The sequence below is a fragment of the Bufo bufo genome, chromosome 4 (genome assembly GCF_905171765.1).
Source record: "Bufo bufo chromosome 4, aBufBuf1.1, whole genome shotgun sequence".
Lineage (NCBI taxonomy): Eukaryota > Metazoa > Chordata > Amphibia > Anura > Bufonidae > Bufo > Bufo bufo.
In genome coordinates, this window is record NC_053392.1 from 51,186,263 (window position 1) to 51,205,781 (window position 19,519).

Here is a 19,519-nt window from a genome sequence, read left to right on the forward strand (position 1 = left end):
ATATTAGATTGAAGGTGCGGATAGTGTCATCTTCAATAACTTCACACGCTACCGTGCATTTCCAAGTTTAATTCTGTCCGTAAACGTATACCTGTCACCCAGCGCCTAAATAATAGGCCTAAAATTTATATTCAGCTAAATCTGTGTTTATTGCTGAGGCTGGTCAATTCATTTAGTGTCCGCCAAAGCACAGTTTTTCTTCTGGGTTGAAATACAATTCCCAACTTAGCAATTCCCTAAATCAGTGGTTTCTGCTGTATCAGGCCTACTTTAAATCTATCCATAAAAGGGTATATTAGATTGAAGGTGCGGATAGGGTCATTCTCAATAACTTCACACGCTACCGTGCATTTCCAAGTTTAATTCTGTCCGTAAACGTATACCTGTCACCCAGCGCCTAAATAATAGGCCTAAAATTTATATTCAGCTAAATCTGTGTTTATTGCTGAGGCTGGTCAATTCATTTAGTGTCCGCCAAAGCACAGTTTTTCTTCTAGGTTGAAATACAATTCCCAAATTAGCAATTCCCTAAATCTGTGGTTTCTGCTGTATCAGGCCTACTTTAAATCTATCCATAAAAGGGTATATTAGATTGTAGGTGCGGATAGGGTCATTCTCAATAACTTCACACGCTACCGTGCATTTCCAAGTCTAATTCTGTCCGTAAACGTATACCTGTCATACAGCGCCTAAATAATAGGCCTAAAATTTATATTCAGCTAAATCTGTGTTTATTGCTGAGGCTGGTCAATTCATTTAGTGTCCGCCAAAGCACAGTTTTTGTTCTGGGTTGAAATACAATTCCCAACTTAGCAATTCCCTAAATCAGTGGTTTCTGCTGTATCAGGCCTACTTTAAATCTATCCATAAAAGGGTATATTAGATTAAAGGTGCGGATAGGGTCATTCTCAATAACTTTAAATGCTACTGTGCATTTCCAAGTCTAATTCTGTCCGTAAACGTATACCTGTCATCCAACGCCTAAATAATAGGCCTAAAATTTATATTCAGCTAAATCTGTGTTTATTGCTGAGGGTGGTCAATTCATTTAGTGTCCGCCAAAGCACAGTTTTTCTTCTGGGTTGAAATACAATTCCCAACTTAGCAATTCTCTAAATCAGTGGTTTCTGCTGTATCAGGCCTACTTTAAATCTATTCATAAAAGGGTATATTAGATTGAAGATGCGGATAGGGTCATTCTCAATAATTTCACACGCTACCGTGCATTTCCAAGTCTAATTCTGTCCGTAAACGTATACCTGTCACCCAGCGCCTAAATACTAGGCCTACAATTTATATTCAGCTAAATCTGTCGTTACTGCTGTGCCTGTATTAGTGTAATACGGTACCTAAATAGATAGCCAGATAGTGTTAGGTGTCTGTAAAAAAAGGCCTTAATTTTAATTCAATACATTGGGCCAAATAATTTTTTTCTTATTGTGGTGAACAGTAACAATGAGGAAAACATCTAGTAAGGGACGCGGACGCGGACATGGTCGTGGTGGTGTTAGTGGACCCTCTGGTGCTGGGAGAGGACGTGGCCGTTCTGCCACAGCCACATGTCGTAGTGAACCAACTACCTCAGGTCCCAGTAGCTGCCAGAATTTACAGCGATATTTGGTGGGGCCCAATGCCGTTCTAAGGATGGTAAGGCCTGAGCAGGTACAGGCATTAGTCAATTGGGTGGCCGACAGTGGATCCAGCACGTTCACATTATCTCCCACCCAGTCTTCTGCAGAAAGTGCACAGATGGCGCCTTAAAACCAAGCCCATCCGTCTGTAACATCACCCCCATGTATATCAGGGAAACTGTCTGAGCCTCAAGTTATGCAGCAGTCTCTTATGCTGTTTGAAGACTCTGCTGGCAGGGTTTCCCAAGGGCATCCACCTAGCCCTTCCCCAGCGGTGGAAGACATAGAATGCACTGACGCACAACCACTTATGTTTCCTGATGATGAGGACATGGGAATACCACCTCAGCACGTCTCTGATGATGACGAAACACAGGTGCCAACTTCTGCGTCTTTCTGCAGTGTGTAGACTGAACAGGAGGTCAGGGAGGAAGACTGGGTGGAAGACGATGCAGGGGACGATGAGGTCCTAGACCCCACATGGAATGAAGGTCGTGCCACTGACTTTCACAGTTCGGAGGAAGAGGCAGTGGTGAGACCGAGCCAACAGCGTAGCAAAAGAGGGAGCAGTGGGCAAAAGCAGAACACCCGCCGCCAAGAGACTCCGCCTGCTACTGACCTCCGCCATCCGGGACCGAGCACCCCAAAGGCAGCTTTAAGGAGTTCCCTGGCATGACACTTCTTCAAACAATGTGCTGACGACAAGACCCGAGTGGTTTGCACGCTGTGCCATCAGAGCCTGAAGCGAGGCATTAACGTTCTAAACCTTAAAACAACCTGCATGACCAGGCACCTGCATGCAAAGCATGAACTGCAGTGGAGTAAACACCTTAAAAACAAGGAACTCACTCAGGCTCCCCCTGCTACCTTTTCTGCTGCTGCCATCTCGGCCTCTTCCTCCGCCTCTGGAGGAACGTTGGCACCTGCCGCCCAGCAAACAGGGAATATACCACCAACACCACCACCTCCGTCACCAAGCATCTCAACCATGTCACACGGCAGCGTTCAGCTCTCCATCTCACAAACATTTGAGAGAAAGCGTAAATTCCCACCTAGCCACCCTCGATCACTGGCCCTGAATGCCAGCATTTCTAAACTACTGGCCTATGAAATGCTGTCATTCAGGCTGGTGGACACAGACAGCTTCAAACAGCTCATGTCGCTTGCTGTCCCACAGTATGTTGTTCCCAGCCGCCACTACTTTTCCAAGAGAGCCGTGCCTTCCGTGCACAACCAAGTATCCGATAAAATCAAGTGTGCACTGCGCAACGCCATCTGTGGCAAGGTCCACCTAACCACAGATACGTGGACCAGTAAGCACGGCCAGGGACGCTATATTTCCCTAACTGCACACTGGGTAAATGTAGTGGCGGCTGGGCCCCAGACGGAGAGCAGTTTGGCGCACGTCCTTCCGCCGCCAAGGATCGCAGGGCAACATTCTTTGCCTCCTGTTGCCTCCTCCTCCTACTCGGCTTCCTCCTCCTCTTCTTCCACCTGCTCATCCAGTCAGCCACACACCTTCACCACCAACTTCAGCACAGCCCGGGGTAAACATCAGCAGGCCATTCTGAAACTCATATGTTTGGGGGACATGCCCCACACCGCACAGGAGTTGTGGCGGAGTATAGAACAACAGACCAACGAGTGGTTGCTGCCGGTGAGCCTCAAGCCCGGCCTGGTGGTGTGCGATAATGGGCGAAATCTCGTTGCAGCTCTGGGACTAGCCGGTTTGACGCACATCCCTTGCCTGGCGCATGTGCTGAATTTGGTGGTGCAGAAGTTCATTCACAACTAACCCGACATGTCAGAGCTGCTGCATAAAGTGCGGGCCGTCTGTGCGCGCTTCCGGCATTCACATCCTGCCGCTGCTCGCCTGTCTGCGCTACAGCGTAACTTCGGCCTTCCCGTTCACCGCCTCATATGCGACGTGCCCACCAGGTGGAACTCCACCTTGCACATGCTGGACAGACTGTGCGAGCAGCAGCAAGCCATAGTGGAGTTTCAGCTGCAGCACGCACGGGTCAGTCGCACTGCGGAACAGCACCACTTCACCACCAATGACTGGGCCTCCATGCGAGACCTGTGTGCCCTGTTGCGCTGTTTAGAGTACTCCACCAACATGGCCAGTGGCGATGACGCCGTTATCAGCGTTACAATACCACATGTCTCCTTGAGAAAACACTTAGGGCGATGATGGAAGAGGAGGTGGCCCAGGAGGAGGAGGAGGAGGAGGAGGAGGAAGAGGGGTCATTTTTAGCACTTTCAGGCCAGTCTCTTAGAAGTGACTCAGAGGGAGGTTTTTTGCAACAGCAGAGGCCAGGTACAAATGTGGCCAGCCAGGGCCCACTACTGGAGGACGAGGAGGACGAGGATGAGGAGGAGGTGGAGGAGGATGAGGATGAAGCATGTTTACAGCGGGGTGGCACCCAACGCAGCTCGGGCCCATCACTGGTGCGTGGCTGGGGGGAAACGCAGGACGATGACGATACGCCTCCCACAGAGGACAGCTTGTCCTTACCCTTGGGCAGCCTGGCACACATGAGCGACTACATGCTGCAGTGCCTGCGCAACGACAGCAGAGTTGCCCACATTTTAACGTGTGCGGACTACTGGGTTGCCACCCTGCTGGATCCACGGTACAAAGACAATGTGCCCACCTTACTTCCTGCACTGGAGCGTGATAGGAAGATGTGCGAGTACAAGCGCACATTGGTAGACGCGCTACTGACAGCATTCCCAAATGTCACAGGGGAACAAGTGGAAGCCCAAGGCGAAGGCAGAGGAGGAGCAAAAGGGTCGCCAACGCAGCTGTGTCACGGCCAGCTCCTCTGAGGGCAGGGTTAGCATGGCAGAGATGTGGAAAAGATTTGTCAACACGCCACAGCTAACTGCACCACCACCTGATACGGAACGTGTTAGCAGGAGGCAACATTTCACTAACATGGTGGAACAGTACCTGTGCACACCCCTCCACGTACTGACTGATGGTTCGGCCCCATTCAACTTCTGGGTCTCCAAATTGTCCACGTGGCCAGAGCTAGCCTTTTATGCCTTGGAGGTGCTGGCCTGCCCGGCGGCCAGCGTTTTGTCTGAACGTATATTCAGCACGGCAGGGGGCGTCATTACAGACAAACGCAGCCGCCTGTCTACAGCCAATGTGGACAAGCTGACGTTCAAAAAAATGAACCAGGCATGGATCCCACAGGACCTGTCCATCCCTTGTGCAGAATTAGACATTAACTACCCCCCCTTAACAATATATTATTGTACTCCAGGGCACTTCCTCATTCAATCCTATTTTTATTTTCATTTTACCATTATATTGCGGAGCAACCCAAAGTTGAATGAACCTCTCCTCTGTCTGGGTGCCGGGGCCTAAAAATATCTGACAGTGGCCTGTTCCAGTGTTGGGTGACGTGAAACATGATTCTCTGCTATGACATGAAGCCTGAATCTCTGCTATGGGACCTCTCTCCTCTGCCTGGGTGCCGGGGCCTAAATATATGACAATGGACTGTTCCAGTTTTGGCTGACATGAAGCCTGATTCTCTGCTATGACATGAAGACTGATTCTCTGCTGACATGAAGCCTGATTCTCTGCTATGGGACCTCTCTCCAATTGATATAGGTTAATTTTTATTTATTTTATTTTTATTTTTATTCATTTCCCTATCTACATTTGTTTGCAGGGGATTTAACTACATTTTGCTGCCTTTTGCAGCCCTCTAGCCCTTTCCTGGGCTGTTTTACAGCCTTTACAGCCTGCATCTTATCTGGCCCAAAAACATGACGCCCATGTGAAAGAGGCCTAATTTGTCTGTTACATTTTCGGGTTAAATTCACCAATTTTTGGGTGTGATATACCACTGCTATACTTAATAGACAGGTAAAAAAAAAATCACTAATTTGTCTATTACATTTTCGGGTGAAATCCACCAATTTCTGGTTGTGATATATCACTGCTATACCTAGTAGACAGGTAAAAAAAAACACTAATTTGTCTGTTACATTTTCGGGTGAAATTCATAAATTTTTGGGTGTGATATACCACTGCTCTACCTAGTAGACTGGTAAAAAAAAAAAAACTAATTTGTCATAGCTGACAGGGACTTAAATTTCTAAAATTTGTTTTTAACCACCTCAGCTCCCCTAGCTTAAACCCCCTTAATGACCAGACCACTTTTTACAATTTTGCACTACACTACTTTCACGGTTTATTGTGCGGTCATACAACTTACCACCCAAATGAATTTTTCCTTTCTTTTCTTCTCACTAATAGAGCTTTCATTGAGTGGTATTTCATTGCTACTGACATTTTTACTTTTTTTGTTATTAATCGAAATTAACCGAAATTTTTGCAAAAAAATGAAATTTTTCCCTTTCTGTTGTAAAATTTTTCAAACAAAACTACATTTCTATATAAATTTTTCTCTAAATTTATTGTTCTACATGTCTTTGATAAAAAAAATGCAATAAGTGTATATTTATTGGTTTGCGCAAAAGGTATAGCGTTTACAAACTATGGTACAAAAATGTGAATTTCCGCTTTTTGAAGCAGCTCTGACTTTCTGAGCACCTGTCATGTTTCCTGAGCTTCTACAATGCCCAGACAGTAGAAACACCCCACAAATAACCCCATTTCGGAAAGTAGACACCCGAAGGAATTCGCTGATGGGCATAGTGAGTTCATGGAAGTTTTTATTTTTTGTCACAAGTTAGCGGAAAATGATTTATTTATTTTTATTTTTATTATTTTCTTACAAAGTCTCATATTCCACTAACTTGTGACAAAAAATAAAATTTTACATGAACTCACCATACCCCTCACGGAATACCTTGGGTTGTCTTCTTTCCAAAATGGGGTCACTTGTGGGGTATTTATATTGCCCTGGCATTTTAGGGGCCCTAAAGCGTGAGAAGAAGTCTGGAATCCAAATGCGTAAAAAATGCCCTGTGAAATCGCAAAGATGCTCTTTGGAAATTGGGCCCCTTTGCGCACCTAGGCTGCAAAAAAGTGTCACACATGTGGTATTGCCGTACTCAGGAGAAGTAGGGCAATGTGTTTTGGGGTGTCTTTTTACATATACCCATGCTGGGTGAGATAAATATCTCTGTAAAAGACAACTTTTCCCATTTTTTTATACAAAGTTGTCATTTTACAGAGATATTTCTCTCACCCAGCATGGGTATATGTAAAAAGACACCCCAAAACACATTGCCCTACTTCTCCTGAGTACGGAGATACCACATGTGTGACACTTTTTTGCAGCCTAGGTGCGCAAAGGGGCCCAAATTCCAAAGAGCATCTTTGCGATTTCACAGGGCATTTTTTATGCATTTGGATTCCAGACTTCTTCTCACGCTTTAGGGCCCCTAAAATGCCAGGGCAGCATAAATACCCCACAAGTGACCCCATTTTGGAAAGAAGGCACCCCAAGGTATTCCATGAGGGGCATGGCGAGTTCATAGTTAGCGGAAATAGTTTTTTTTTTTTTTTCTCACAAAGTCTCCCTTTCCGCTAACTTGTGACAAAAATGTTCAATCTTTCATGGACTCAATATGCCCCTCAGCGAATACCTTGGGGTGTCTACTTTCCGAAATGGGGTCATTTGTGGAATGTTTATACTGCCCTGGCATTTTGGGCGGGGCTAAATTGTGAGCAACCCTGTAAAGCCTAAAGGTACTCGTTGGACTTTCGGCCCCTTTACGCACCTAGTCTGCAAAAAAGTGTCACACATGTGGTATCGCCGTACTCAGGAGAAGTAGGGAAATGTGTTTTGGGGTGTCGTTTTTCATATACCCATGCTGGGTGAGAGAAATATCTCAGTAAATTGACAACTTTGTATAATTTTTTTTTTTTAAGTTGTAATTTACAGAGATATTTCTCACACACAGTATGGGTATATGTAAAAATACACCACAAAACACATTTCCCTACTTCTCCTGAGTGCGGCCATCCCACATGTGTGACACTTTTTTGCAGCCTAGGTGTGCAAAGGGGCCCAAATTCCAAAGAGTATCTTTACGATTTCACAGGGCATTTTTTTTACGCATTTGGATTCCAAACTACTTCTCACGCTTTAGGGCCCCTAAAATGCCAGGGCAGCATAAATACCCCACAAGTGACCCCATTTTGGAAAGAAGGCACCCCAAGGTATTCCATGAGGGGCATGGCGAGTTCATAGTTAGCGGAAATAGTTTTTTTTTTTTTTCTCACAAAGTCTCCCTTTCCGCTAACTTGTGACAAAAATGTTCAATCTTTCATGGACTCAATATGCCCCTCAGCGAATACCTTGGGGTGTCTACTTTCCGAAATGGGGTCATTTGTGGAATGTTTATACTGCCCTGGCATTTTGGGCGGGGCTAAATTGTGAGCAACCCTGTAAAGCCTAAAGGTATTCGTTGGACTTTCGGCCCCTTTACGCACCTAGTCTGCAAAAAAGTGTCACACATGTGGTATCGCCGTACTCAGGAGAAGTAGGGAAATGTGTTTTGGGGTGTCGTTTTACATATACCCATGCTGGGTGAGAGAAATATCTCAGTAAATTGACAACTTTGTATAATTTTTTTTTTTTAAGTTGTAATTTACAGAGATATTTCTCACACACAGTATGGGTATATGTAAAAATACACCACAAAACACATTTCCCTACTTCTCCTGAGTGCGGCCATCCCACATGTGTGACACTTTTTTGCAGCCTAGGTGTGCAAAGGGGCCCAAATTCCAAAGAGTATCTTTACGATTTCACAGGGCATTTTTTTTACGCATTTGGATTCCAAACTACTTCTCACGCTTTAGGTCCCCTAAAATGCCAGGGCAGTATAAATACCCCACAAGTGACCCCATTTTGGAAAGGAGACACCCCAAGGTATTCCGTGAGGGGCATGGCGAGTTCCTAGAATATTTTTTTTTTTTGGCACAAGTTAGCGGAAAATGATTTTTATATATTTTTTTCTTATACAAAGTCTCATATTCCACTAACTTGTGACAAAAAATAAAATTTTACATGAACTCGCAATGCCCCTCACCAAATACCTTGGGGTGTCTTCTTTCCAAAATGGGGTCACATGTGGGGTATTTATATTTCTCTGGCATTTTAGGGGCCCTAAAGCGTGAGAAGAAGTCTGGAATATAAATTTTTTACGCATTTGGATTCCGTGAGGGGTATGGTGAGTTCATGTGAGATTTTATTTTTTGTCACAAGTTAGTGGAATATGAGACTTGTGACAAAAAAAAAATAATCTTCTATGAACTCGCCATGCCCCTCAAAAGTGATCTTTATAGCGCCGCAGCAATTTTACGGTGTTTTTGCAGTGATCAGAAAAAAAATAATTCTGTCACTGCGGTGGGGCGGACTGAACGCAAGTGTGCGCACAAGATCAGGCCTGATCGGGCGAACACTGCGTTTTTGTAGAGCCTATAGAACATGTCCTATTCTTGTCCGCAATTGCGGACAAGAAAAGGCATTTTCTATATACTTCTGGCAATGTGCGGATCCGCAAAATGCGGAAAGCACATTGCCGGTGTCCGTGTTTTGCGGATCCGCGGTGTCCGTGTTTTGCGGATCCGCAAAACACATACGGACGTCTGAATGGAGCCTTACAGGGGGGTGATCAATGACAGGGGGGTGATCAGGGAGTCTGTATGGGGTGATCACCCCCTGTAAGGCTCCATTCAGACGTCCATATGTGTTTTGCGGATCCGCGATCCGTGGATCCGCGGATCCGCAAAATACATACGGACGTCTGAATGGAGCCTTACAGGGGGGTGATCAATGACAGGGGGGTGATCAGGGAGTCTATATGGGGTGATCAGGGGTTAATAAGGGGTTAATAAGTGACAGGGGGTGTAGTGTAGTGGTGTTTGGTGCTACTTGCAGAGCTGCCTGTGTCCTCTGGTTGTCGATCCAAGCAAAAGGGACCACCAGAGGACCAGGTAGCAGGTATATTAGACGCTGTTAACAAAACAGAGTCTAATATACCTTTTTGGGGTTAAAAAAAATCGCATCTACAGCCTGCCAGCGAATGATCGCCGCTGGCAGGCTGCTGATCCACTCATTTACCTCCCGATCCTGTGAACGCGCGCTCCTGTGTGCGCGCGTTCACAGGAAATCTCGCGTCTCGCGAGATGACGCGCCAGCGCGTCAAGGAAGAACGAATTGACCACCTCCGGAACGCAATCCTGCGTTAGGCGGTCCGGAGGCGGTTAATTGGCCCTTTTATTCGATCCTTCTGCTTTAATAACTTGTCCCACATTTCCGCTCCATCCAATTGCAGCCATTGACCTCCCTTGGATGAGGTCTCCTTTTCTCATGCTCAGACTTCACATTCATGGAGGAGGAACAGAGATTGTCCATTCTGCTGGGGGAAATGGAGAACACAGTGGCCAAAGCCAGCACAATATATTACTGCCTGCCATAGACTGAGAGAAGCCTGGCATGTAACAGACTCTTATACCCCCAATCCTGGATGTGCCCCATCCCTAACCCCCAAACCTTTTTATTTCCCACTTGCTTAGGCAATACTAAAATGTATTTAGTCCTGCCAATAAATCTGATTTGAATTAGATAGATAGATAGATAGATAGATAGATAGATATGAGATAGATAAACAGATAGTGTATTTTTTTCTTTACTATCCATGCAAGTAATTTAGGCAATTAGGGATTTATTCTTATTCAGCTTATATGTAACTAATTGTACTTTTTCAGCTAATTTAAGCTCCTAATTGGTGAGGGTTAGAGATGAGCGAATTTTAAAAAAATTCAATTCGCCGGTTCGCCGATTTTTTGGGGAAAAATGTGTCTCGATCCGAATATATTCGCAGTGAATTTTGTTAAAACACAGCTATTACCTGGCTGCAGAGAGCCTTTATAGTGGTGTAGAACTTTGTAGCTTGCATTAACACGCATAGTGAGTCTGCTGTGGTGAAACAATACTGTGAGTCAGTATGACATGCAGATGACAGGTGTCGCTCTTAGAATCACTGCACATTTCACTTTTATTTGGGCAGTCACGGGGGAAAAAATGACCAATTAACTCAAGTATGAACTCAGCTTTACAGGTCGATATTAGCGCCAAGAAGAAGCGCACTCTTTTTACACCGTCGTCAGCTGATTCCACACAGATGTTTACAGAACCTTTTCTATTGAACGCTTATACAAGTAGAGTCCACCGACAGAGTTGAGAAGATGTCAGCAGTAAGTTTGTATTGACGTCACTCTTTTGCCCCGTCCTCTGATCTGTCAGAACAATAACCCACAAAAAACGGATCCTGTCTGTGAAGCATCCGCCTTCACTCGGTCAGAATTTGGTCAATAATCCATTAGTATTGCTAATGCCAAAAAATACAGGAGTGGATCCAAAACAGAGATGACACGTGAACTGAATATTTGCAAGTCTTCTGTGTTTTGTAGCCACTCCTGCTTTTGGCTACTAAATCATAAGCCAATTCTGATGGGACCATACAGGCCTTAAAGCTGCTACACAGAGAGGATCCATTGTGCGTCTCATTTTTCCTTCCTTCTGACAGATCAGAAGAAGGGTCAAATAAATGATGATGTCAGCCAAGCCAAAAAGGCAAAATAGTGGCCCAGTCATGAAGTGGGGAGGGTGAAAACAGCATGAAAGGTCCACAGAGTGGCCCTATGGCATAGTGGTGAGGTGGAAGCATCATCAGGAGACCACAGAGTGTCCCAATGACAGAATCTGGAGGTGGTGGCAGCATCAGGAGGCCACAGAGTGGCACAATGACAGAGTGTGGTGGTGGCGACAGCATAAGGAGTTCACTAACAGTTCACTAACCCCTAGTCCAAAATACAATCATATCAGATCCGCCAACAATAGTGTGCTTATAGCTTCCAGACAGGGAACTGGAAATGGCTGAGATTATTAATGTAACAAGTGATTTTCTTGATTCTGTTCCAGCTTAAGAGATGAATTTGGTGACGTTCCTGATACCATGTCTGACGATATTATTTCAACAAGCTATTGGTCAGGTAATTCTATAAAATTTATTCCGAAGTGGACTTCATGTAACGCAGTGTAGTGAATAGAGCTGATTAGTGCAGGACTGCTGTCGTTTACTTTAAAAGAAGCAACTCTGCAGTAACCAGCTCATTCCACTACATAACTGTGCACTAGAGATACCACAAAATGATGGATCTGTTGAGGTGCCATTCAGATAGTGATGGCCTATGCTGAGGAGAGACCATCAACTGTAAAGTCCTGGACCATCGCTTTAAAAATAACCCTCTATTATCCTTCATGGAAATGTGTTGATAAACAGGGCAGTACCATTCTACCTTGTCAAGGAAGCCATGCTAAACATGCCAAGGCCAAGTAGGAGTACCGTAGATGCCAGGGATGACCACTAATCACACTGTTCACATTAAAATGATTGGTTAAACCCATTTAAGGAGAGATATGAACAATACAAGAAAAAAAAATAGCATTTCTCTAATAATTTTTCCCAAATCCATCCTGATGGGCAGATGAAGCAGATTTTGAATAGCTTTCTTAACTCTACACGTCTAAATACCAAGTTGACTTTGCTTAGCATAGGACTGTAGATCATACCAGAGTATTCCTAGATATCATCTACTATTTACACCTGGTACACCTGGTACAAATCTACTATTTACACCTGGTTGCGATTTTCTGCAGGATGAAGCCTATCGAAAACATTCATGTGACAATGAAGACATAAAAAAAATCATTATCAACACGCACAATGAGCTAAGAGCAAAAGTGGACCCTTCTCCAAGCAACATGCTGAAATTGGTAAAGCTTTATGTCATTCCAACTGGTTTATTCTTCATAACAGACAATTGTAATTGTGCAAAGTATCCAGGAAAGTGTGCTCCCTTGGGTTCTTGAAGGACCAGGCGTTTGCACCTTAGTCTTCATCAACTAATGGCTGGCCACCTTGAGGTACTTAAGGCACCTTGCCTTAGTGGAAGGTGCCTGAGAAATAGGTTCTAATCTGCTAGTATCCTGCTAAGATGTGCTTTTATAAGTTCGTCTGCCTGTTTACTGACTTCCGCCTGTTTTCCAGATTTGACCATTCGCTGCCCGATCCGACCTCTGTGTAATCTGTTCAGACCCTGAGCTCCTTGCTCTCATCTTTGACTGTTTATCATATTGCACATACTCTGCCTGTTCTGACCTTGGGTTTTCCCTGACAACAGTTTTACCTGATACCTTGGTGCTCTGCATCAGTGTCTCGACCCTATGGGTTAGCAGAAACTTTAACAGAGACTATTCCAAGCGGTTTTGGCCTGGTATTTCCCCTGTAGCAAAGAATGAGTCCCTGTACAGGGGTTAAAGGGTGAAAATCATTGATAAGCCCCAAGACAAATCTGTTCAAGTGATGCAATGGGTGGTAGTCCAGCACCCACAAAAGTAGTTAAAGGGATTGTCTAGTTGGAAAGACTCATTTTCAGAACGCTAGTAGAAAAACCTTTCTTAAAAGACCTAGGGGGTCATTTACAATCAGAAATATGCAGATTGCAGAGCAAAGGTTATTTGCGACCCAATCTGTGACTTTTCCCCGGTAACCCCAGGTCTAAAAATGTGGACATGGTGGGTAAGGGGACGGGCAGGCAGCTCCATCTCATTCATCATTTTCTACGTCTGTTTGGTCTAAATGTAAGCCAGCAAGGAAGCTGGCTTATGTTTCGACTGGCGCTGGATATGAGGTCGGCGTCTCTACATAGCTTATGTGGATCCACCGCCAGCGCAGGGGCTTATTAAGACTGGCGTCCTCTGCTCATGATCCTCATCCCATGGCCAGAATGGTAAGTAATTACAAGGAGTGTCTGTTGCTCTGTAGGACCAGTCCTGTCCTGCATTACACAGACAACTTATTGATTTGAATAAACACTGTGTAATGCTTTAATTCTCTTGTGGAGGTGCTGCAGGGAAACTGAACACTTAATAACAGATTACAGTGGAAGGTTCCAGCATGGGGGCACCTTGTAAATAGCTTATTGTCAATGGAATTTTCTAAAAAGATAACACCTAGAAAGACAGGGCCTAATACAGTTTGGATCTCTTAATTAATGCTCAAGCCCTAATATTCTCAAGAATGGTTGAGGTCCCAGAGGTTGGACCCCAATCAATCATAAAGATATGGCAAATACAGTAGGCTCTGCCACTGAGGACTGTTAAAAACTATGATCATTAAGATTAAGTCACGTGGTAACACAATTAGGGATGAGCGAATCGAATTCGCATGAAACATCCGAAGTCGATTCGCATAAAGCTTCGTTCTAATAGTGTATGGAGCAGGAGCTCCATACAGTATTACAATATATTGGCTCCAATGAGCCGAAATGATTGCTTTGAGAAGTCTCGCGAGACGTCACGCAATAAATTCATAAATTAATTTGTACTGTAAATAAACATTTCCCAAACTCAGGTTTTGTTCCAAGGTACCACTTGGAACCGAACCCGAGTTCGGGAAATGTTTTTTTACAAAAATTAATTTATGAAGTTATTGCGCGAAGTCTCGCTCATTGAAGCCAATACATTCTAATATTGTACAGCATTGAAACGAAGTATTATGCGAATCGACTTCGGATGTTTTCCTCATCATCCCTAACCACAATCATACATCAGGGTATCACTCCTTCATCCTATGTCTTTTAAGGTAAGCCTTGTATTGTAGTATAATATTTAGGTGGTTATGGGTTCAAACATTGGAAAGTGCAGTCCTACATTGAGGAATACAGTTTGCTGAGGTCAATTATTTGGGGCCTTGGGTTGATTTAATGGTTTCAAAGCAGCCAAATCTGAGTGCCAAAATTAAATTACTGAGAGCAGTAGGAGTTGTGGCCATAATTCAAGTTTGGCTTCCCAGTAGTCCATGGGATTTTGGATCTGGGGTAACAGGATACAGTCCAAGTATGTCATTACCTGCTGGTTCTGCTCCATGTCCTGCTGCTGCTGGGTGGTTTCTTCTGTAGGCTGGTGAAGAAAAATGCTCATCGGAGACTCAAGACTTAAAGAGGACCTTTCACTAGAATAGAAAATCTAAACTAAGTATACAGACATGGAGATCGGCGCCCGGGGATCTCACTGCACTTACTATTATCCCTGGGCGCCGCTCCGTTCTCCCGCTATGCCCTCCGGTATCTTCGGTCACTAAGTTATGGTAGGCGGAGTCTGCCCTTGTTCTGCTGTAGCACTGGCCAATCGCAGAGCAGAGCTCACAGCCTGGGAGGTTCTTTTCTCCCAGGCTGTGAGCTCTGTGCTGCGATTGGCCAGCGCTACAGCAGAACAAGGGCAGACTCCGCCTACCATAACTTAGTGACCGAAGACACCGGAGGGCATAGCGGGAGAACGGAGCGGCGCCCAGGGATAATAGTAAGTGCAGTGAGATCCCCGGGCGCCGCTCTCCATGTCTGTATACTTAGTTTAGATTTTCTATTCTAGTGAAAGGTCCTCTTTAAGTTGCTGCTGATGGAGCTGGTGCTTCTCTTGAACCACCCACCCCTACTCAAATATCATCCCATAGCAGAGAATGAGTGACCATATACAAATATCATCTAACAGTAGAGAAAAAGTTATGGACACAGTTGAAGTAGGTAAGTCACACTGGACAGAAGTGATACGAATAGGCACCAAACCAGCAGAGTGAGACATGCCACCATAGTTGAAGATAGAAGTAGGAATGGAACATGAGCAACTGTCTGCTATATCTGTCCCATGGGAAGTCTTTCACCTTTATTTTTTGCCTGGTGGTTGATGGTTTACAGTTCTGTTTTTTTCTTTAAGGTATGGGATGACGAAGCAGCAGCAAATGCATTAAAGTGGGCAAAGAAGTGTAAACATTGTCACAGCTCACCAGATGAAAGAGAGATCTCCGGTACGTACTGAATATATCTGTTCTCGAATTTAGACTAGACGAGCGTTTATAGGAGATCACAAAATCATTAATATCTTACTCCCAGAAAACCCCATTAACGTTGTCTTAATAATTGTGCCATGAAGCACCCAAATAACAGTATTGTGCATAAATAAAACTGCCAGATAGTACATCTAAACATCAGGCACAAACATCAGTCATCAAAACAAAACTGCCATACGAAGTGCAAATCACAAAAAAAGGCGCCATACAGTACATAAAATGGAAGTGCCACACTGTATATTGCACACAAACAGTACCAGCCATGGCCTAAATATTAGTCCCAAATAATATCAACATAATGGTCACATATAATATGTAAATTAGAGTACCAATAAAGCCCACATAATACAGCCAAACCGTGCACACATAACATGGTCATACGATATCTAAATAGCAGTTGTATGCAGGGTGCAAATAACAATGCTAGTGTCAAAATAATAGGGCCAAGCAGGGTACATATCTGTGAAAATATAGTCTATACACCCATTATGCAGCATACTTTAGGGGATCACAACTGTATGCAGTGGCTCATGATCGCCACACGCTACTCCATTAACACCTACTGTCAGCCGCTTTTAGTCTTCCTTTAAGTGGCATAACAATCAGAAATCTACTACAGGTTATGATTTTGCTTTCAGAGTGTGATTGCGGGGAAAACCTATACATGACCAACAGGCTGTACAACTGGACTAAGATTATCCAAGGCTGGTTTGATGAGAAAAAAGACTTTAAACATGGAACTGGTGCAACATCAAAAGGCGCTTGCATTGGCCATTATACCCAGGTAGGTTGTAGGATCTATACTGGTGCATGTGCCTACCTAAACTGTGTATTAATCTGTGTTTGCTACTACTACCAATACCACTAATACTACCACTAATACTACTACTACTACCACTACTACTACTACAACTACCACTACTATTACTACTACTACTACTACTACCACTAATACTACTACTACCACCACTTCTACTACTACAACTACTACTACTACCACTACTATTACTACTACTACTACTACTACTACTACTACTAGAGATGAGCGAATCGAAGTCGGCGAAGTGGAATTCGATCCGCATTTCAGGAAAAATTAAATTTGCACCGAATCCGAATTTCCTCACGCCTCGTGGTAATAAATCACATTTGGCTGCTGCACATGTTAGGACATGTAGCAAGGAACTCTGGGAAAGTGTTATCACCCACAATGACATGCATGCAGCCAATCAGCAGCCAGTCAGCCCTGTGATGTCACAGCTAGTGGCGTATCGTGGGTTGACAGCACCCGGGGCAAGCAAAGTATTGTGACCCCCCAACCTGTGGCCACACCCCTTTTTACAGATAATGTAGTAGATATCACCTGCAGTCCTATGTAACACCACAGATAACACAGTGATAACTCTCTGAGTACAGATAATGTAGTAGATGGGTGCGAGCCCCCAGAATTCAGAACACGCACAATGGGACCTGAAGTCTGGGGACAGGCTACTACAGTGTGGGCCAAATTCTATATTCACCCCCCATCACTACAGAATATACAGGGTAATAGTGCCCCATACCTCTTACATCCAGTGATGTCTCCTTTGATGTAGATGTTCTCTTTCATCATCTTCTCCTTTCAGACCAGACCACCATTTTTCAGCCATTTCTCGTCTCTGCAGTTTGACAAAAAAAAAAATTAGTTTTCTACTTTTCCATCATCCTCCCATCTTCTGGACAAATTATCCTACCACCCCCAATACTGTGCCACTGTGCTCCCCAATATTATACTGCAGAAAACGATCAACTCCCTGATAATACTAGTACTACACAGATAATGCCCCCTTCAATAATTATTGGCACACGGTGCCCTAAAATAACTGTGCCCAGTAAATAGTGCCCCTAAACACTAATAGTGTAAACATAACGTCCCCCAAAAATAATTGTGGTAAGCTGATACTGTGCCAAGGTGCCCCCACAGTAATAGTGTTCCCAAAAGTCCCACCAATAGTAATAATTCTCTGCTAGAGCACACATTGTAGTAATAGTCCCCAACATGTCCCCACTGTGCCCCAGAAGTAATAATGTTACCATTGTGCCCATACTAGTAATCAGGTTCCCCATAGATCCCCAGTAGTAATAAAGCCCATCATAATGCCCCCCAGAAGTAATAATTATCCTTATAATGTGCCCAAAAATACCCCCTTTTAATGCCCCCAGTTGAGCTAATGTCCCCATAGTGTACCCATAGTGTGCCAGTATAAAATACCCCTAAATAGTGCCCCCAGTAAATGCCCCCATAGTGCTCCTCTCCCCCTCCTTCCTCCTAGTGCCCCCCATAATGTACCAGTATAAAATGCCCCATATATAGTGCCCCAGTAGATGCCCTTAGTGTCCCTCATAATTTGCAAGTATAAAATACCCCTTCTTAGTGCCCCCCATAGATGAGCCCATAGTACTCCTCTCTCCCCTTCCCCATGGTACACACCATGTGTCCCAGTATGAAATGCCCCTATACAGAGCCCTCCATATAAAATACCTCTTCGTTGTGACCTCAGTAGAAGCCCCCATAGTGCCCCCCAAATGAAATACCCTTTCTTTGAGGCCCTGGTAGATGTGGAATTCCCCCCACAGTTCCCCCAGTGCCCCCAATAATGTGAAAGTAGAAGTGCCCCCATAGATGCCCCCATAGTGCCACCCAATAATGTGCCAGTAAAAAGTGCCACCAAGTGCCTCTCAGTAGAAGCCCCCATAGTGATCTTCTCCCCCCTTCCCCCATAGTGCCCCCCATATAAAATACATCTTCTTTGTGGCCTCAGTAGATGCCCCCATAGTGTCCCAATAATGTGCCAGTAAGAAGTGCCCCCAGAGATGCCCCCATAGTGCCACCAATAATGTGCCAGCAAGAAGTGCCCCCATAGATGCTCCCACAGTGCCCCCCAATGATGTGCCAGTAAGATGTGCCCCCATAGATGCCCTACAATAATGTGCCAGTAAGAAGTGCCCCCATAGATGCCCCCACAGTGCCACCCAATAATGTGTCAGTAAAAAATGCCACCAATAATGTGCCAATAAGAAGTGCCCCCATAAATCCCCCCACAGTGCCCCCCAATAATGTGCCAGTAAGAAGTTACTCCATAGATGCCCCCCAATAATATGTCAGTAAGAAGTGCCCTATAGATGTCCCCAATCATGTGCCAGTAACTAGTACCATATAAAAAATAAACACTTATACTTACCTTCATCAGGCTGGCAGCGATGCGATGCAGGCCTCTTCCGGCCTGTGTCCCACGCTGTACGGCTCAGGCAGCGCACTGACGTCATTGCGCTGCCTGCCCCGGCCTCTGATAGGCTGCAGGCCACAATAGAAGCGCTCATCTCCCTGTGCCCTGCCACCACCGCCCCCCACTTGTCACCATGGCCGTGCCGCCTGAGCCAATCGCCTCACTTTGCCTAATTGGCATTGCAGCCCTGCTAGTGCCCCCTGGAATTTTGCGACCGGGGCAATGGCCCCCCAGCCACCCCCTATGCTGCACCACTGGTCACAGCCCTATAAATAGCCTCAGCCATCTTGGATTCTGTAATTTTCCAGTGTACTTAGTGCAGGGAGAGACGTCAGCAGGCGCTAGGGACAGTGCTAGGAAAGACTTTATTGTGCTAAAAAAACTATTTAGAAGTTCAGGAAAAGGATAGTGAGGCATCATCTACACTATAAAAGGAGAACAGGGTGCAATAGGAGAGTGTACAGCCTGGGTAATAGGAGCAATTCTATTACACCTTGCTGCACTTATTGAGGATCCAAATTGCTATTATACTGCTGCTTTTAGGTTTGCACTATATGATACATCAGTAATTCCAGCAAACATTGCTTGTTATTGGGATGCAAGTGCTGTGTTGCAGGGTTTATTTATAGGAAATATACATACGTCATATTAACCGTTCTGGGGTGCATTTAAATTGTTCTACAGTTTCTTTTGGGGTGTATTAGTGTAAAAAAA

General features: G+C 44.7%; 1 protein-coding gene across 1 annotated transcript in view; it reads left to right on the plus strand.

Annotated features, from left to right (window-relative positions):
- Positions 1–11,565: 11,565 nt before the first annotated feature.
- The window catches only part of LOC120998974 (cysteine-rich secretory protein 2-like), a 37,686-nt gene continuing 29,732 nt past the window's right edge, over positions 11,566–19,519 (plus strand). The window contains exons 1-4 of the mRNA XM_040429850.1: positions 11,566–11,628; positions 12,296–12,412; positions 15,410–15,500; positions 16,181–16,326. Of these exons, the coding sequence (XP_040285784.1) occupies positions 11,566–11,628; positions 12,296–12,412; positions 15,410–15,500; positions 16,181–16,326 (417 nt within the window). The remainder of the gene's footprint in view (positions 11,629–12,295; positions 12,413–15,409; positions 15,501–16,180; positions 16,327–19,519) is intronic.